This window comes from Sus scrofa, chromosome 4 (genome assembly GCF_000003025.6).
Source record: "Sus scrofa isolate TJ Tabasco breed Duroc chromosome 4, Sscrofa11.1, whole genome shotgun sequence".
NCBI classification, from domain to species: Eukaryota; Metazoa; Chordata; class Mammalia; order Artiodactyla; family Suidae; genus Sus; species Sus scrofa.
In genome coordinates this window covers 80,871,478-80,892,778 of record NC_010446.5, presented here as the reverse complement: position 1 = coordinate 80,892,778, position 21,301 = coordinate 80,871,478, and the positions used below count along the sequence as shown (strand labels likewise).

The following is a 21,301-nucleotide window of genomic DNA, read 5'->3' as shown; positions in this document are numbered from 1 at the left end:
TCCATGTCAAAAAATATCATTATCTTTCCTACATGTCACAATGGATAGTTTTGTTGAGTATTCATGTTTTTGTTTTTGTTTTTTTTTTCTTGGCTGCGCCTATAGCATGTAGAAGTTCCTGGAACAGTGCTTGAACCCACCCCATAGCAGTAACCAGAGCCACAGCAGTGATAACACTGGATCCTTAACTCACTGAGCCACCAGGGAACTCCAAGTATTCATATTTTAGTATTGAAATACTTTTTTTCTCAGAATTTTGAAAGTCTTCCTCCATTATTGTCTTCTAGATGCCACCACTGCCACTCCAGCAGTGATGGTCCCTCATCTGGTTTACTGCAGAAACCTCCTAGCTGTGCTCCCTCTTTCCATTTTTAACATGACAGCAGGGTGAACCCTTTAAAAAAAAAAGTCATGTCATGGGACTCTTCTGCTCAGTACCTTTTGATGACTCCTTGCCTCTCACTCAGAGTTCCATCAGTGTCCTTCCAGGCCCTGTATGCTTTGTGCCCCGTTACATCTCTGTTCTCATCTTTGCTTTCCTTCCCCATGTTTCCTCTGCTCCAGGCACACTGGCCTCCCAGCTGTTCCACAAACGTGCCAGATATGCTACCTCTTTTGCACTGGATGCTCCTTGGTCAAAAGGCTCTTCACCCAGACATCTGCAAGGCGGATGCCTTCATTTCTTTTAAGTCTTAGCTAAAACACACCTGGTCAAAGAAAATGATCCCGTTTATCCTGTTTAAAATTACATGCCATTTTCTGCTCTCATCGTTCCAAATTATCCTTCTCCTGCTCTATTTTTTTTCAAGGCACATCAACTTCTAACAAGCTGTATTATTTACTTTGATATTTTCTCTATTTTGTAGACTCTAGGAGGGCAGAGAACTTTATCTGTTGTGTCACTGATATAACCCCAGTGCTAAATCAGTTCATAGTTGGTGCATAGTAACTGTCATTTGAATGAATAAACTGAGGAGTGATGATTATATCCCTCTTCTATATAATATGACAGAGGCCATTCGTTTTAGTAACATTTCTGAGGCAAAGGTTACATACACAATCAAACTTTCATCATTTTACTCCTTCCATCTGTTTTCCATATTGTAGATAAAATAATCTTTCCAAAATGCAAACCTGGTAATGTTAGCCCCATCTCCATCTTCTTTCCTTCTGCTTAAGATGTCCTAAATGGCTTTCTGTGTTTTTAGATTTGACAGAATCCTTTGACACAGTTTGTAAAGCTCTGCATAGATGGCTTCTTGCCGAAGCTAGAGGGCCTTTGCATAAGCTATTTCCTCTTCTTGGAATGCTCTTCCCTCCTTTCTTTGCTTAATTAGCTTCAGGATCAAAGCCACATCCTAACAGTGGGGAAGAGAGCCTGGAAATGGGAGCAGGCATAGGACATGAGCAAGCTCCTCTGATTTGCTGGAGAGTAAATAAACATATAAAATGTTTAAGTTTTGGATATATAAGATAAATAAATTCTGGAGATCTAATGTATAGCAAGATGACTATATTAAAAATCATGTATTGTGTACTTGAAATTTGCAAAGAGAGTAGATCTGAACTGTTTTAACCAAAAAAAAAAAAAGTAACTACATGAGGTGATGGATATGTTAATTAGCAAACATTTCAAAATGTATACATATATAAAAGCATCAAATTTTACACCTTAAATATGCAACATTTTTGGTCAATTTTAACTCAGTAAAGTTCAAAGGAAGAAAAAAGTTACCATCTGTTCACACTGCTTCTTCTAATATCTTTTAATCCTGGTCTTAAAAACTATTAAATCAAATAGCTATGTTAAAAATCACAGAAACACTGTCAGTTTTACTTTAATGAGGAGCAGCTGTCTTTCCCTTCCCCTTTTCATTAACTTCTGCTTATTCCTCAGATCTCAGCTCAAGGGTGACTTTCTCAGGGCAGTGTTCCCTGAATAGACCAAATCCACCATTGCTAGGCTCTCATGGCCTGTGTGCCCCTCTTTCTTAGCACTCCTCATAGAGATGCATGCTACCACATGTCTGTGATTATCTGGCTAATTTCTATTGCTCCCACTAGACTGTAAGCTTCATGCAGATAAGGGACCTCATGAGGATAAGTTTTGTCCACTGTTTGACCCCAGTGCCTGTACAGTGGTATTATGGTAAGTGATGAAAAAATTATTTGTAAGTGAATGCATAGCTGTAAAATCTATCTGTTTAGCATTGACTTTCATTCTGTATTAGGTGTTATCCAACCACCAATGTTCCTCAATTTTCCCAAACTGTTAGTATTCTAAACTTTAGGGCTTGCTGCTTCTCCCCCAAGTGATATGCACTAAATTCTACAAAGTCATAGCAGATATGCATATCTGCTCTTCTGTTGGTTTTCCTCTTGTTCTTTTTTTTTTTTTTTTTTTTTTTTTGGCTGCACCCACAGCACATGGAAGTTCCCAAGCCAGGGATCAAATCCCAGCAGCAACACTGATTCCTTAACCCACTGCAATGGGTGGGGACCCCTACCTGCGCCATCTCAGAGACAACGCTGGATCCTTAACCCACTGTGCCGCAGAAGGAACTCCCCTTCCTCTTGTTCTTAATAATTGCCTCATGCAACGCTTCAAAACTGGTATCTTGATTTCAATCACTGTATTTTAATATTAATTTTATATTATTCTGGAGTCACTTTGCTTAAAGTTGATATTAAATGTTGTTTTAGAGTTGTCTAACTTTAGGAACCATCAATTTTCACTGTTTCCTAAAAAGTATATATTCTAGCTTTTAAGAACTTTGGTGAAATTGTTCTGAGTGTGTGCAGAACTTTCATATATCTCAAGAACTGACTACAGCTTTTAGACTTTAATAAAAGCTTTCAGAATCCAGATAAAAGAAGCTTCGGAGGTGAGGGCAGGATTAGAGAATGAGTGACAGAAAAAAAAAGCAAAAGCAAGGTGAGCACAGAGTGGATAAGTGAAGTGAAGCCAGGAATTTTTTCACAACAGGTTTCTAATCTTTATTCTTTATTCTTTTTTTTTTTTTTTGTCTTTTAGGGCCACAATGGAGGCATATGGAAGTTCCCAGGCTAGGGATCAGAACTATAGCTGCTGGCCTACGCCAGAGCCACAGCAATGCCAGATCTGAGCCCTGTCTGCGACCTACATCACAGCTCACAGCAACAATGGATCCTTAACACACTGAGCAAGGCCAGGGATTGAACCATGTCCTCATGGATACTAGTTGGGTTCATTACCACTGAGCCTCAAACCCCTCTAATCTTTATTTTATAGAATATGTGGAAGTGTAAAAAACTTATTGTCTTCTGATAGTTAGCTTGTGATATTTGGCTTCAGGATTCATTTTAGTTTTGAGAGGGAAGAATTCTCTGTATAATGATGATTTTACTGACCAAGTCGAGGAGTTGTTTTTCTACCAGAGGTGATAGATTTACTGTGATCTAGCCATAATCTGTTAGTCCCAGCAATGGCAAGTTTCACAGATTTATAAAAGAGATGAGTAAATTAGGAATCCAGCCTGCAGTTAAGAAGTGGAACAAAAGTTAGGAAGTTGCATTTGGCTTCAAATGCAAGTCTGTATTACTTATTCTCTAGATACTCTGGATGTATGCATACACATGCAAATATAGACACACTATTTTAAATTATGTTACTGAAACCATTGATATTCACAACTGCACAAAACATACATGCTGGCCAAAGTATGATTAAAATTGGCCTGGGAAGCTGACCAAGGGAATCAGGCAGTTTATGACCTTGGCTGTCACTAGATGTTTAATTCATTAGGAGTACCCTTTATAACTGGAATGATGGGAGATTTTACTTTGATTCCAGAGATCTTGATAGATGCACCAAGAGAAAAGGGGGGACAGCTTTTCAGCGTCACTTCATTCTTGTCTGGCTTTCATCAGGGAGCTAGAGCAGTTGGAGAGTGATCCATTGAGTCTGTGTGGAGAAAGACCAGTCAGTTAAGCTTTAGAGGTTACCTTGGCCTAATGTGGGCATTTCATAGTAATGTTTCTGCGTTATGTGTACAATTTAATTACCAGTGTCACCTGTAACTAGGATTTATACAATCATTCTTTTGGACTTGGTGGAACTATAAAAATAAAAAACACACTAAAACAAACACGCTCTACCTTTAATATCAATCAAAAGACAACTTTGGTTAAAAACAAAAAGAAAAGCAAAACATACTTGGTCAAATAAGTTACTCTGTGTGAAAAAGGAAGATTGTCTAAGACGTATAAATCATGGCAACTTCTCTCTGCAGTAAGCACTATTTCCCCCTCAGAATTATCATTTTGTAATCAGAAAAGCCCTAGAGTTTAAAGTATGCCTCGTACAAATGTCACTTCCAAGCTTCAGTGCTAATCCAGAGGAAATATTATCCTAGTGGTCTCCAAGGCCCAATGTCTAGGTGTTGGATACATGATAAACTTACATGGAGCTTTCTTAGTGAGATATAGTCCTCCAGAGGATTGAATTTTTCAAGGCTTAGTACAACCCAACCCTTTAAATAAGATTTAAGCTTCCCTTGTCAGGTTCTTTTAAGAGCTTTTTAAATTTTTTTTATTTGCTGCTTTGACCAGGTTCTAATCCCTAGTCCCCAGTGACAACTTTTGGCCATCTCAAACATTTCATGTCTGCTTTCCCAGGGCCTAGTGCAGCTGCACAGTTGAAGATAGTTTTTCTCTTCTCCCATGGAAGAGCCTTATTGAAATAATTTGAGACAGAAAATGGCAACGATAAGACTTTCTTGCGACTTTACTGATATGACAGGTTATTAAAACCATTTTTTCCCATTTTATAGGCAGCTCTCTCCAATAATGATTGTATAATGACAGAATAGTAGTTACTGGAAATAAAGAATGGGTCTACCAATTTGCATCTTAATTTCAGACTTCCCAGCCTCCAGAACTGGGAAAAGTAAATATGAATGTTTAAGTTACCCAGTTTGTGGTATTTCGTTAGAGCATCCTGAGCTGACTAAGAAACAATTAAAATTTTAAAATACTTTAATGTACTTAAAAATGATGTGGAAATTTCTGGGCACCAAAAACAGAAAGGGAATTTGAAGCTAGAATGAAAATTTGGAGCTTCTATCATGGCATCCCTTGGAATTAGCTGATGAAAACATAGACCAGGGATGGACTTTTCATGCTCTGACACCTATAGGCTATGACTCCCTAGGCCTATGTGGTATGGCTCAGAGGCTAAGAGGATGCACTCTTGAGCTTGGTTCTCTGGGTTCAAACTCCCAGCTCTGCATTTATCAACCATGTGAACTTGCAACTTATACAACCTCTCTATGCATCAATTTCCTAATCTATAGAGTGGAAATAGAAAAAAAGAAGTAACTACTACTGCAGAATAGTAGTTACTTCTCAAAGAGGTACATAGATCAGTGCTTGGAACAATGTAGGTGCTATATAAATGTTTGCTTAGTATTACCAGTGAAATACCCATAGAAACAGATTAGCAACACTTAAAAAGTATCACAAGTTTTAAGAAAGATATGGGGGAATTGAAAGTCTCACACTGCTGCTGGATAAATTTGTGTATCCACATTGGAATACACAAGTTAAAGAAGGACGTAGTCTACAACCCACTGATTCCACTTCTGGGCATATTCTCTAGAGCAATTCTCACACATGTACACCAGGAGGCTTTTAGAAGGATGTTAGTAAAGTAAAAGATTGAAAGAAATCTAAACATTTATCAATAAGGTTGGGGCATTCCCGTTGTGGCTCAGCAGTAACAAACCTGACCAGTATCCAGGAGGATGCAGTTTGATACCTGGCCTTGCTCAGTGGGTTAAAGAATCTGGTGTTGCTCTGAGCAGTGGTGTAGTTTGAAGATGTGGCTCAGATCCCTTGTTCCTGTGGCTGTGGCATAGGTCAACAGCTACAGCTCTGATTTGACCACTAGCCTGGGAATTTCCATATGCCATGGTGTGGCCCTAAAAAGACAAAATAAATAAATAAATAAATAAATAAAGTGGTACAGTTATATAATGGAATATTATATTGTAGTTAAAAAGAATGAATGAATGTGTGTGTATGTATTTCCCCTCTCCCCATTGTGCAGTGACCATTATAACTTCGTGGATAAGATAGCAAGAGCATATAGCTGACCTAGTAAAGTGAATTGCAACATATAAACTTGTGTACATTTAAAAATTAACAAGGCAATTTAGGGATAAGTACATATTTACTGAAAATATAAGCACCTAGATAGGAAGGACACATACCTCAAGTTGGCATGTGTTTTCTGAGAAAGACAAGTAGAGCAATGGAGGTAGGGAAGTGTTCCCAACTGTATGTGTATGTGTTTAATTCTTAAAAAGACAAATCTGAAGCTTGTACAGCATGGTATAATGTTTGTTAATATTGGAGGGTGACATGAATACTTGTTTTGTAAATCTCTGTAAGTCTGAATTACTTCATAATTTTCAAAACCCAGACAATTGGAAAACAAAAAAAATATAACTGTGACAGAGAAGAAAGCCTATATTTTTTAGCTTTTAGTTGAAACAAATAAACACCCCAGAAATTTGTGATGCTCATTGCATGAGGTTCATACTTTGAGAAACACTGTCCTCAGTGCTGGGTCAGCCAAGAGATGTCAAGAGTCCATGTTTCTAGTCTTGTGGGGTGGCATAGGATTTGGGGTAGAGGAGGGAGAAAGAAAGAGAGAGAGAGGGAGAGGGAGGAGAGAGAGAACAGAGAGAATTTTATTTTGTATTACATATTATAGATCAGACAGATTCTTTTTAGCACTCAGGGCTCTTAGAATTTTATATTTAGTACTGATAAATGTTCAATTTCAGCTGAAATCAGAGGGTAAGTTAAATAGAATATGTATCCCAAAATCTAGTTTGCTAAATGCACAATGGGGTAATTATAGAGGCTCATGTACTTATGAAAACATTGTTGAGTAGAAAGACAAGGGCAAGTTGAGTAAAAGACAGAGTATCAGGTAAGGGGAAGAATGATGATGGGAGGGGACGTTTTCAAGTGAAAGTCTATGCAGAATTCTCTTTATTTTTATTTTTATTTTGCTTTTTAGGGCTATACCTGCAGAATATGGAAGTTCCCAGGCTAAGGATCATATTGGAGCTGCAGCTGCTTCCTATACCACAGCTCACAGCAATGCCGGAAACTTAACCCACTGAATGAGGCCAGGGATGGAACCTGCATCCTCATGGATACTAGTCAGTTTTGTAATCCGCTGAACCACAATGGAAACGCCCTGTGCAGAATTCTCATGTATAAAAATTAAAATCTGCTCCTCTGGTCAATGTGAGAATAGGAAGGTCAGAGCCCACCTGCTTGTGCACCTCACTGGGCTCTGCTAAAATCTACAAATCCATTAGTACTGATGAATATATAGTCTCTTTATATTCCAGTTCACAGTTTTTTTTTTTTTTTTTTTTTTTTTTTTTGCTATTTCTTTGGGCCGCTCCTGCGGCATATGGAGGTTCCCAGGCTAGGGGTCGAAATGGAGCTGTAGCCACCAGCCTATGCCAGAGCCACAGCAACTCGGGATCCGAGCCGCATCTGAGACCTACACCACAGCTCACGGCAACGCCGGATCGTTAACCCACTGAGCAAGGGCAGGGACCGAACCCGCGACCTCATGGTTCCTAGTCGGATTCGTTAACCACTGCGCCACGACGGGAACTCCCCAGTTCACAGTTCTACTTCTTCCTCCAACTTGCCTTCCTACCAAAATAGAAAATAAGGATTGCTGCACGAAAGGGGAGACTGAAATATTAGGAAGTCAACCTGATACTTTATCATATTTCTCAATTAAGTTGAAAAAAAGTATAATTTTTTTCTTTTATTAATAGTTGCCTAAATCATTTGGTTAGGGAAAATGTGAAAAGGTTAATTTGCCTGAATAGTGTCATATGTATACACTTTTACCTATCCAAAATCATATTGAAATATTAAATGATGGAAGTGATGTGAAATCAAGCATTGTTATATTTTGAAGGATAATTTGAAATGGAGCTGAATGTTTTATAAATTCTTTCAATTTAATATAAATGAGAGAAGTGAGAAAAGCACACACACATACACACACACACATCTAAACAGATACTTTACACAAGGACATATAACCTTTATTAGAGATGCAAGAGTATTTTTTTTAATCTAAATGCTTGGGGAGTCAAACTTGAAATTAGAACTAAGCAGCCTGGAGTTCCCGTCGTGGTGCAGCAGAAATGAATCCGACTAGGAACCGTGAGGTTGTGGATTTGATCCCTGGCCTCACTCAGTGGGTTAAGGATCTGGTGTTGCCATGAGCTGTGGTGTAGGTCACAGACGCAGCTCGGATCCTGCACTGCTGTGGCTGTGGTGTAGGCCAGCAGCTACAGCTCCGATTAGACCTCTAGCTTGGGAACCTCCATATGCTGTGGGTGAGGCCTTGAAAAAAAAAAAAAAAAAAGAACTAAGCAGCCCAGTTGAATTCTTTCCTCCTCAGTAAGACAGGAAGGAGTTCTTCACTGGCTATTCTAGCCTTTCTGTCAGTTAAATTGAATGATTTTAACCCAAAATTATGGGGTTTAAATATTTCTTCAGCTGCAAGCATCACTTACCTCAAGCCCCATTTTCATCTATAATGTCTGTTAGGTTGAAACTTGATTTCTGACCTTGGATCTAGTCGGTTCATACACCCAATGGATAGCCCTTCTGTACTACATGAAACCTTGCAAAGGGTGAAAATAGTCATCCAAACTTCCGTTGTATCATGTATTCTCAACACATGTAGGGGAATAATCTTAATGACTTCCAAGTTATAATCAGGGGTAATCTTGATTGGGTGCCTGTTTCTTAAACAAAACAGGATAAAGAAAGAGGCGAACATTGCATACTAGGTTATACTGATATAAGCTGAAGTGAGGCCTGGTGGTCTGTTTAAGATTTACTCATTAAAACTTATTTACACTATTTTTCATACTGCTGTCTCATTCTAAGCTTGAAGTCTACTGAAATGCCCATTTTAGTACAAAGACACAATGAGTTTATCAAGCAGTAATAACTCAATCTTACCACTAATTTTCACTAAAAGCATGTATGCAATAAAATATATTCATTTTATCCAAAATTTAATTTAGCTGATTTTGGTCTATTATTTTAGCCTTCTAGCTCTACATCCCTGGGTTGGATTTGGGAATCTTGATTCAGGTATTTTTATTTCAGCTTTGTTTTAGCCACAAATTCTATATACTTTTTAAAAAATTAAAATATAGCTGATTACAATATTGTGTTAGTTTCAAGTACACAGCAAAGTGATTCAGTTGTATATACATATATTTTTTCAGATTATTTTCCATTATAGGTTATTACAAGATATTGAATATAGTTCCTTGTGCTGTATGTAAATGTTAGTTACTCCCCCTTTCCCCTATGGTATCCATAAATTTGTTCTACATCTTCATGTACTTTTTATTCTCCACTTTTCTATAGTATTGTTTGTATTGCTGTTTACTTATAGGGACTATTCATATATTTAGTACAAAAATTTTTATTGATTATCAATGGTCCAAATATTAATCTTTGTTGGTTGACTTTTTACTTTCTTTATGGTTTTTTTTTTTTGATTGGCCAGAAGTTCATTATTTGAATATTAATTCAGTCAAATTAATTAACTTTCTTTATTTATGGTTTTTGTTTTTTGCATCTTAAAAAATATATATATATATGTTTTTACCCTGGTATCATAAACATGTTTTCCTATAACTTGTTCAAAGAGTTTTGGAATTGTGCTTTTCACATTTAAGTCTTCAATCTACCTGGAGTTGGTTTGTGTAGGATGTGAGGTAGGTCCAATTGTGCCAACATTAGGGGGGGTCTCTCTTTTTTTTTTTTTTTTTTTTTTGGCTGCACCTGCAGCATGTGGAATTTCCTGGGCCAGGGACTGAAACTGAATAACAGTTGTGACCTACACCACAGCCACAGCAACACTGGATCCTTAACCCCCTGCACCACAAGGGAACTTCTATGGGGTCTTATCGAAACAATCCTTTTTCTACTATAATATTATTTCTATGTTTTATCTACTTAACATGTGTAAATAGATTTATCTGGGGCTCTATTTGTGTTGTAGTGACCTTTTTAGCTATTCTTGTGCTAATAGCTCTCTGTCTTAATTTCCTTCTTCCTGAAGTAAAATTTTTTTAGTTATTCCTTTCAGTGAGCATTTATGAATGGTAAGTTCTATCTTTGTCAGAAAACATTTATTTTTGCCATTGAATTTCAGTTTAAAGTATTAAGGAATGTTAACTTGATAGGTATTTTATATTGATTGGTTTTTCCCATATATTTAGCTTATCATACTACTGAATGAGTATGCTTCCTCTGATTTTCCTTTTCTTTGCTTTCTTACTTCTAAGTCTCTTTTCATGCTACTTTATTATTTATTTATTTATTTGCCTTTTTGCCTTTTCTAGAGCTGCTCCCGTGGGATATGGAGGTTCCCAGACTAGGGGTCTAATAGGAGCTGTAGCCACTGGCCTATGCCAGAGCCACAGGAACGTGGGACCCAAGCCACGTCTGTGACCTACACCACAGCTCACGGCAACGCCAGATCCTTAACCCACTGAGCAAGGCCAGGGATCGAACACGCAACCTCATGGTTCCTAGTCAGATTCGTTAACCACTGAGCCACGACAGGAACTCCTTTTCATGCTACTTTGTTGTTTAACTGTGATTTACTTCTTGCCAAGGGATTACTGTGAGAAGAAATCAACCTGGATAGATTCAGAGTTTCCACGTTCCCTTGCTATCGCCATATTTCTTTCCTTTACATTATTGTTTTCCTTTCCTGCCTGGAAACTGGATGCCTGGGGTAGACTGGAGATCTGTATCATAACTTCCCTCACCCAGTAAGAATATGGTCAAGAGTGATATGAAGTGATAGCAACAGAGCATTTCAGCTGTGAGAGAAAAATTATTTGCATAAGGAAATAAATGCAATGAAGCAGAAATTGATGCAAGCTATACCAGTATGAGAAATGGACACAAAATCTAAAGTAACTCACAGAGATAACCAAAAGCTAATAAAGTCATTTTGTATAAGCCAATCAGTCTTTCATTCCCATGCAGGAATTACAGGTCTGAAATTTAGAGATCTTAGAACACTTAATAATCCTTCTGCAAACATAAATAATTTACCATCCATTTTATAGTGAAAGAAAATTAGTTTTGTGAAAACTGAGAAGCTTGCCAATGTTGCTTGCCAAACAAAGAATACTGAATAGCTTGGAGTCAGAGCTTGCCCAGTCTCTCTCCCAGGATCATACATCCTAACATTTTCAGCATATGAAAGGTTATCTGAGCATTACTAAGATTTTGAGGTTAAGAACCTACCTCCTATTAGACATATTGACAAATCAAGTAACAAAGGAGGATTCCTGGGTTTCTTTTTTTCTTTTTTTCTTTTCTTTTTTTTTCTATTTCTTGGGCCGCTTCCGCGGCATATGGAGATTCCCAGGCTAGGGGTCTAATCCGAGCAGTAGCCACCAGTCTATGCCAGAGCCACAGCAACGCGGGATCCGAGCCACGTCTGCAACCTACACCACAGTTGACGGCAACGCCGGACCGTTAACCCACTGAGCAAGGGCAGGGACCGAACCCGCAACCTCATGGTTCCTAGTTGGATTCGTTAACCACTGCGCCACGAAGGGAACTCCTTTTTTTTTTTTTTTTTTTTTTTTTTTGCTAGGATTCCTGAGTTTCTTACGTTGCTTTGTTTTTCCTGTAACAACAGAAAATTCTGAAGGATGAATGCTGAATGAATGAGCTTTGAGAGCACATTTCATTTGGATTTCTTTCCTTTTCAATTCTTAAATGCATAGGGTGCAAATAATCTCTTGGATATGTGGTGAAAAGTCATGGTAAGAGACAATACCTCACTGAATATAATCCCCAAAGAGCCAGAGAGACAGAAAGTATTTTTAGTCCCTGTAACTTATCAACTTTCTTCCAAAAACTACAATGATAATAGCTAGCACTTATTGAACATGCACTGTGTGCCAGGCACTGAGGTGTTTTACATGAAGTATATTTAGTTCTCACAACAATCATAAGAGGTATGTACTATTATCATTACCTTCCTTTTACAGAAGAGGAAAATGAGGCTCAGAAAGACTAAGAATTTGTCAAATTTTCCCAGTATGAGTTTTAACTTAGTCAGATATGTTGAATTCTAGTTTAGAGCCTTCCTCCTTAACAACGTGAAATACTCTCACTTGAAGTGTCCCAATTCTGTTTGATACCATATTTTATCTCCATCCTCATGAACTGAGTAAAAATGAGGCAGGATGTTATTTGTGCTAGATAAGATTCCTCATTGCTAGCACAGATAATACAAATGTAGACAGTGCACCCACTTCCAAATGAAAACTGAAGCCAGGAGAATATCACATATTCATTGGTAAATGCAATGACAGGATGATGTACCCATCCATAAACCATGCACTGTGGCAAGGGGACCATGGATAATGTGGAATGCAACTCAGGCAATTCCTGAAACTGGGAATGGGGATAATCCCACTGAAATTATGTGGGTGCCCCTTGAAGTAGGGAGAGGGGAAATGGAAATATAGAAACATAGGAAAATGAAGAAAAATAAGACAGCATCAAACAAATGGAATCCTTACTTCTTTTCCCATTAAAAGATTAACACATAAATTATACTTAAAGAAAGATCATGGTTAGATTCCAATCTTATAAAAATTTCACTGACGATGTGTGAATTAGCTATCTATTAGCTTCATTGTAACAAATTATTCCAAAATTTAGCTGCTTCAAAGAAGAAGCAATAATTTCTTTGAGTCAGTAACTTGAGCATGGCTTAGCTGGCTCAGGGTCTTTTATCAGATTGGATGGAGAAAGACCTTCTTCCCAGCTCACTCATGGTTGTTGGCAGAATTTAGCTTTTCCTGGGTTTTTACACTGAGGCAGTTCCTTGTCATGTGGGCTTCTCCTTAGGGCAGCTCACAACAGGCAGCTGGCTTCCCTTAGAGCAAGCAAGCAAGAGAGCAAAGGAAAATGCCAAAAATAGTCTTCTTATATCATGATCTTGTAAGTGACATCCTATCCCTTCTGCCATATTTTATTCTTTAGAAGTAAGTCAGTAATCTAGCCCAGGGAAGAGGATTACACAGAGGTATGAATATTAATCAGGAGGTGGAGATCTATAGGGGCCATCTTAGAAGTGACTACTATAGTGTGTGCATGTGTGCATATGTGGGTGTATATGTGTATTTTGGAGGGACAGTGGGTGGTGAGTGGTTAAACATAGTATGGGGCCAATAGAGTATTGAGTTCTTATGGATTTTCTTTCTTTCTTTCTTTTTTGTCTTTTATCTTTTTAGGGCTGCACCTGTGACATGTGGAGGTCCCCAGGCTAGGGGTCTAATCAGAGCTACAGGTGCTGGCCTATGTCAGGGCCACAGCAACACCAGATCTGAGTCGTGTGTGTGTGTGTGTGTGTGTGTGTGTGTGTGTGTCCTACACTACAGCTCATGGTAACACCAGATCCTTAACCCACTGAGTGAGGCCAGGGATCGAACTGGCAACCTCATGGTTCCCAGTCAGATTCATTTCCACTGCATCATGATGGGCACTCCTGGATTTTCTTGTTAAGAATATTAGATGGTTGGTGTTCCCTAGTGGCTTAGCAGGTTAAGGATCTGGCTTGTCACTGCTGTAGCATGGGTTCGATCCCTGGCCTGGGAACTTCCATGTTCCTTGAGTGTGGCCAAAAAAAAAAAAAAAAAGAATATTAGATGGTTGAAATATTATCCCTCCAGGAAACAGATGACATTCACGAATTGAGAATTTGAGTCAGTTTAATAAAGGGACTATCTATAAAGGTGTGGTAAGTTTAGAGAAATGACAAGGAATAGCGCATTACTCCACAGATTGTGATAACTGGTGCATCACTACCCTGAGGCCTGAAGCAGCATGAGGAGGGAGCATTTTTCAGAACTAGGAGAGGAGTTCCCATTGTGACTCAGCCGGTTAAGAATCTAATGTAATGTCTGTGAGGATGTGGGTTTGATCCCTAACCTTGTTCATTGAGTTAGGGATCTGTCATTGTTGCAAGCAGCGGTATAGGTCACAGATGCAGCTTGGATTCAGCATTACCATGGCTGTGGTGTAGGCCTGCTCCTGCAGCTCCAATTCAACCCCTAGCCCAGGAATTTCCATAAATTGCAGGTGCAGCTGTAAAGAGAAAAAACAAATAAACAAACCAGGAGAGAGCATTTATATGAGAAGACTTACGGACAGGAGCTATGACTTTTCACATTAGGAAGTAGTTAACCTATGGCATCTCCACAGGGATGGTGCCAGGGGAATAAACACATTGACATACTCTCCTTCAGCCTCCTGCTGGCACTACCCATTGGCAGAACTCAACCAGGAAGTCCACTGATGTCAATGCAGTCCAGTCTCCAATCACACAGAGTAATGTAGAATGAGTGGAGAGCAGACATGCAGGGACAATTAGATGATACTCAGTACAGAAACCAAATGAGCACTTATGAGGAAAAGCATATCCACAATAATCAGAAAGGGAGAAACAAGCTTATATGACTAGGTATTGTTTACAGCAAGCTAGATGGAAGAGTTGCTGACAGAGGAGACTTTGTTAACATCAGAACAAGCTTTCATGTAATTGTGTCTCTTGAAAATCCTTAAAAATAGGAAACACACATCTATCTCTATGAAATGATTTGGGCAAAACTGAATTGATGAAAGAAGTGTTCATGGCTAAGATGACTTTGAAGGGTCCTTGTAACTTGAGGATTCCGTGTCCCAGGAGGAGTGATGGAAATCAGGGAACAGGATCTCCTGCAAAATATTCACAATGCTTTGAAATGGAAATTAGGCCACTCCAATTTAGGAATCAAATTAAAGCAAATATTCAGGGTGTTAGCTGGCCGCTGGCTGTGCTCTTGCCTGTTTGAAGTGGCAGCTAAAGGAGGGAGGCGTGCTTTTTCCTGGATGAGGCAGGATCTCACTCAGCCTGTTTTCATCTTTACTTAGCACCTGCTGGCTTGGAGTGGTGTGGCCCAAGCAATCAGACTGTAGATGTGCCAAGAGCCTGACCTCCTGATGTCTGCCGCCCCTCCCCCCCCAAACCCCATGACACTTCTCCTGATATAGATGGACAGGGGCTGGTTTAAAATGACAGTCGTCTCAAGTTCATGTAGGAAGAGAAGGCTAATTCAAAGAAAAAGCCAGGCAAGTTCCCTTTCTCTGTAGGAATAATTATTATGCCCTTTCACCATGGCCCACCTGGGAGCACATTTTGCCTTTAGATCCCGCTGGCAGAAGACCGACGATGAACTCTGTCGACACAGCATGTCCTTTATTCTTCACAAAGCCATTTGCAATGACTTCTTTCAGAGCTATCTCTACCTGCTGGAAAATATCCCCCTGGGTAAGTGAGTCAGAGCTACTAGGTAAGGGACAAGGAATGACCAGGGACTCTCTATGTGAAGTTGTGGGGCTTTTGCAAGAGGAGTTAGAACAAGGACATTTGCAGGTAAAAAGGACCCATAACTAATGTCATTGGGCTTAAATGTTTCAATGGCATTCTTTTATGTAAAGGGCAAAGACCAAATGTTGCCTGGCAGGTCAAGCCTCTATTTGGGGACTTCCATATACTCTTAGATATGGGTAACTTGCTTCTCTGGGTGTTAGTTGCTGGAGCGTCAGACTTATAGAAATTAATTTCTTGAATTTGGGAGGACATTTTTAATATTTGCAAAAATTTAGAGGTAGGCAAGTTAGGCAACTCAAAGATGAGAGTGTTAATGCAGTAGTATACCAACTAAGATTTAAAAAGAAAAGTTAAATAATAGTTGATCAAGGTTTTTGGTGGTGATGGTATGTGTGTGTTGGTGGTGGTATTGGTGGTGGTGGTGGTGTGTGTGTGTGTGTGTGTGTGTGTGTGTGTGATCATTTCTGGCCTTACTGAGTCACAATAATTGTCCAAGAGCTTTAAAGAAGCAGATATTAGTTTGGGCTTAGAATATTAAGGAAAAAACTGGGCCGTTGTCTCTGTTTTAGTGATTTCCTTTAGTTTTCAGAGAATTGGACAATAGGGCAATAAAAACTTATCTGATTTGTCTACACTACTTTTCTCAGCCTCTGTGAAAGTGGTTACCAGGGCACTCTTAAAACCATTGAGGAGACAACTTGTGATTAAAGAGTGAAGTATCCCCCTTTGATTTAAATTTTCCCCCAACAAAAGCAGGGGCAATATGCATCAGTCCCAGTCTGCTTTCTTAAGGTTTCTGAAAGCCCCATTGTGCATTTGATGTGGCCGGGGTTTCCAGACATGGAAGGGGCTATATAATGCTTTGTATAGCATTCAAAACTATGTTAGCAGTCTACCAGCGTACCAGAGTCATTTTCCATAAGTCCACTTCTAAGGGGAATCTTTAATTCTAGACATACGAATACTTTCATCTCATATTTATATATATTTCTCACAAAAACTTTCTCATTTATGACTTTATTGGATCCTCACAGTCACACTATGAGGTAGATAGGGTAAGTATCATTATTTTTTTTCACCCACCTTCTCATGCTTGTCCCCTATCTTATTTTTTCAAGTGAGGGAAAGAAAATTCAGAGACGATGAGATATAATCTAGATAGGTCTCATCTAGATACCAAAGCAAGAACCCAGGACCAGAGCACGTTCTGATTGATCACACTACCATAAGTAATTATTTTAGGACATAATATACATCCCTTTGTGTCCAAATGGAAAACTTAGAAAAATTTATTTCGAAGGTGATTATGTTCTGGCCACTCCATGGCTTGTCAGAGTGTTGCTTTTCTGGAGACACTCTTTGGGCCACACCTTAATAGCAGTAGCTTGTTGACCCAAGATGCATTAGTCAGGAGAAAGATGTCAATTATGATAACTTATAAGAGACTCACTAAGGTGCCGTTAACTGCCAAATTTTAAAAATAATTATTATGGAGAAAAGAAATTAACTTCAGATAGTAGCTGAAGATGAATTTAAAAGACCCCAATAAATATTTATTAGACAAATTACATGACCCTGTACTAGTAATTAATTGCAGGTTACCAATGTCCTGAGTTCAAATTCTGACACTGCTATTGATAGAGGAAACACTATGGCAAGTTACTAAACTCTCTGAGCATCATCTTTCTCAAAACTGTGGGGCTGTTGGAAGGATTAAATGCAGTTATATATGTGAAAATAGTCAATGCTCAATAAACATAGTTTTTTATTTTCCTTCCTTAAAGCCAGGCCTCTTTTAAAGTCACCATGTAACTTTCCTTATAACAGGCATCACCAAAGACGATCAGCTTATTTCACTATGTGGGAGTTTTCAGGCTTTAGTGGATATTAATCTTTTCAGTTTGGAAGCACATCTCAGCCAGTGGAAGTGCTTCCTCCTCAGCCCCACTGAGGTGCTTTAGAATTGGCTTCCCCTTTTCTTGATGATTTCAAGGCTTCATAGAAATGAAAATAAAGCCTTTCTTTTAAAAAGTTGGGGGGACCTCTGTGTAGAGTCTACACAGAGAGATTGTTGTTTGGGAAGAATGGTGGTTAACCAGACTCTCTGATTCCTTCTTTCCTTCCTTCCTCCTTCCACTGCCTGCACTAGGCAGCCAGCCTCACACTAGCACATTATGCAGTGACATTCAGTCATGGGGACATTTGCTGAAATAGCTCCCCAGCTTGCTTCAGTGATTCATGGAGAAGCAAGAGCCTGCCGATTAAACATCTCTAGTGGAAATGCCATTGAATACAACAGGTCTTCACAAAGAAATGGGAGCAAGCTTATTCCTAGTCTCAGTGGTTTGCATATATAGTTTCAGTTAATCTTCACGACATCCCTATTGAGGGGTGGTGTTATCTGAGGAATAATACACAGAGGAAGTAAGTAACTTGCCAAAGAGCATGTGGTTGTGAGTGTGGAGCAGGATGAGAACCCAGGAGTCTAACTCCAGAGTCTGTCTTTTTTAATCACAAACTCATGCTACCTCCCAATGAAAATGGCAACTTGATTAATGTGGAGAGAAATATAAGTTTTAACAAATTTTTTTTTTTTTGTCTTTTTGCTATTTCTTGGGCCGCTCCCGTGGCATATGGAGGTTCCCAGGCTAGGGGTCCAATCGGAGCTGTAGCCACTGGCCTACACCAGAGACACAGCAACGCAGGATCCGAGCCGCATCTGCAACCTACACCACAGCACCACAGCTCACGGCAACGCCGGATCGTTAACCCACTGAGCAAGGGCAGGGACCGAACCTGCAACCTCATGGTTCCTAGTCGGATTTGTTAACCACTGCGCCACGACGGGAACTCCTTAACAAAATTTTGAATTGACAGGAATATAAAACAGTCTATGAGAAGTACTGGCTTTCTATTGAGATAATCAACAAGATAAGCAAGCCAGTGAGTAGGTTCATATAATCTAGTTATACCAGCTCAAGTTCAACTAGAGACTTGGAATGAATGAATTTTCCAAAGATGGCTGTTTGTGAACAAATTGGAAGTAGAACAGGAAAACACATAAATCTCCAGTTTGCATACCAGTGCCGCAGGGGCCTTATATGGCCCAACTTGAGTAGTTCGTATAAGCTAAACCCTCAGTAATTCTTCTGGCACTGTTCACAGCACATTTCTGAGTACCTAGACATCAATGAATATTTATTAATTGTATGTTGCAAAGGAATCTATTACTCCTGGACATTGTTAAAGGCTTAGTCTAACTTCACATTTAGAACAAGTGTTCTATGGGTTTAGCAGAAAAAATAAAGTCTTTGCATTTAAATAGGTTTGAGTTAGGGCCTGGCTATGACACGTCATTTCTGTATTATACTGAGTAGATTGCTAAATCTTCCTAGTTCTTTCGTTACTTAGCTGTAAAATGATGATTGTAATCTCAGTTTTGTAATGTCATTGTGAGGATTTAAAGAAATAATGTGAAGAGATAATATGAAAGTGCCTACCATAACGCCTGGTATATAGGAAGTACCCACTAATGGTCAGTAATCCCACTTAACTTACCCTTTTTTAGAAGAATTAGGCTCTTAGGAGGAAATTAAGAACAATAGTTATGGCTTTGCTGTCAAAATTAAAAAGTAGAATTAATAAAAACATTTTCTATAATACCATTGGAACTTCCAAATGAAACAGCATAAAACTATTGGCATTTTTTCAAATTGGTTTCATCCCTGTGGCAGGCATTATTGCACAATTCATTGTACAATGATACATTTTCCACATGTGTATTGTTACCTTTGCGATGTAAACCCTACAGGATCATTTTTCACCCTAAAGAAATGAAGAACCAGGGAGTTCCCATTGTGGCTCAGTGCTAACGAACCTGACTAGTATCCATGAGGATATAAGTTCGATCCCTGGCCTCATTTGTGGGTTAAGGATCTGATGTTGCTGTGAGCTGTGGTGTAGGCTGCAGACAGGGCTTGGATCTGGTGTTGCTGTGGCAGTGATGTAGGCTGGCAGCTGCAGCTCCAATTCGACCCCTAGCCTGGTAACATCCATATGCTGCGGGAGCAGCCCTAGAAAGACAGACAAACAAGCAAACAAACAAAGGAAATGAAGAACCAGAAAATTTCCCTTTATTTTAAAGACTTTCAGATACACAGTGTGGAATGGATGAAATATGGGTTCTGGGTTTAAAGAGACTTAGTTTTAAATCCCAGTTGTGTCACTCACTAGGGGGCAATTTAGTTAACTTTTTGGTGCCTTGTTTTTTTCTTAAGCGAAAAAAATGTATCTCATATTCAGCTAGATATAAATGCTTAGCATATGTGGTACATATATATATATTTGATCAATGATAGTTATTATTTTTTAATTATTTGGGTGTGCCTAATTAGGAGAATAGATATCCTCCTTTAGTTTTCCACAAACTACAAAAAGCGTGACCCCTATAAGATTATGTTGGCTTTTTCCTGTAACCACTCACTATGTTGTTGAACCTGTATCTTATTCAAAGAACAAAAAGCTGGACACTATTCATTTATTCTGTAAACATTCAAAGGAGGCTTGCTCTGTATTAAACGTAATGGTAAGTCCTGAGGGTACAAGGAAAATAAAATAGAGGAGAGAGACCCACACAGATATTTTTTGTGGAATGTGGAAATAGTGATAGGGACCATCACAGGTACTGCAAAAGTGCAGAGAAAGTGACTGCTGAATCTGCTTCTGACTCTTCTGATGCAAAGTCTCACTATGGAAGATCTGTGCCCAGTACCTCTGCCTGAATTCCGACCTTTTCAAATTTGATGGTGGGTCAGGTAGAATACTCTAGTAGGAACAGAGAGTTAAGAAGATACTCAGCTGAAAGGGGGAGGGGATATGACGTGTGGGGGCAGCTTGAGTACATCCTTGCTCAAGTGGGGTATGTTCCCTCCCTCCCACCCTTGGTTAACTTATTTGTGTTGAAGGCCGGAAAGCACTTCGGAAACACTGAAATAGCCCTCAATTGAAAAGGAAAGAAGTCCACTAAAACTTTCAGGTTTGGTGGTGCATTCTTTTAGTGGCAAGATACTCCAGACACCTAAAGAAAGGAGGGGAGAAATAAAACCTATAGGGCCTCTTAGGGTAATCCTTAAGACCCATTAATGACAAAATTCTAGTTTTTGGGCACACAGACCTTTGGAGACCTTTGGATTCTACCCGAAACATTGGTAAAGTCCTTCTTCCCACCTTTTACTGTTGGCAAAAAAAGAAATCTGACTTTTTTTTAAGGTTCCACATATAAATGAGATCATGCATTATTTATCTTTCTCTGTCTGATTTATTTCACTTAGTATAATGCCTTCAAGTTCCATCTATGTTGTCACAAATGGCAGGATTTTCTTCATGTTTACAGCTAATATTCCATTGTGCCTAGATCCATCCTTCCTCTCTCCCTTTCTTCCTCCCTTCCTTCCTCCCTCCCTTTCTTCCTTCTTTCCTTCCTTCCTTTCTTCAGTTTTTGCCATTACTTTTTCAATGGCTAAATAAAGAAATCATGAACTACCAATCTGTTTTATGGGCGATCATACATTTCTCCTAGTTGGGCTTTCTTTTCTCTTATAAATAAAAGACTAACTTAATCCAATATTCTGTCTCAAATAATTTCAAACTTACTGTTTAAATACAGCCCAGACATACTCTGAACACTCTCAGGTAAATTTTCAGTTGTCTAACATCTGGAATAAAGTCTAAAAGAGTTATAATCAACTATAAAAAAACAAAAAGAAAAAAATGAGG

At 38.9% G+C, this 21,301-nt stretch overlaps 1 protein-coding gene across 7 annotated transcripts in view; it reads left to right on the top strand.

Moving 5' to 3' along the window:
• Nucleotides 1-21,301, top strand: part of METTL11B (methyltransferase like 11B) — a 77,563-nt gene that overhangs the window by 39,634 nt on the left and 16,628 nt on the right. For 2 of the 7 annotated variants that reach the window (XM_013996773.2, XM_013996772.2), the window contains exon 1: nt 13,587-15,463. The exons of 2 other annotated variants lie outside the window; for them this stretch is intronic. In XM_013996773.2, coding sequence (XP_013852227.1) covers nt 15,365-15,463 — 99 coding nt within the window. In that variant the 5' untranslated portion in view covers nt 13,587-15,364. Of the gene's footprint in view, nt 1-13,586; nt 15,464-21,301 lie in introns of those variants that run through there. 3 more of the 7 variants (XM_013996775.2, XM_013996774.2, NM_001243649.1) reach the window with 3 other exon arrangements.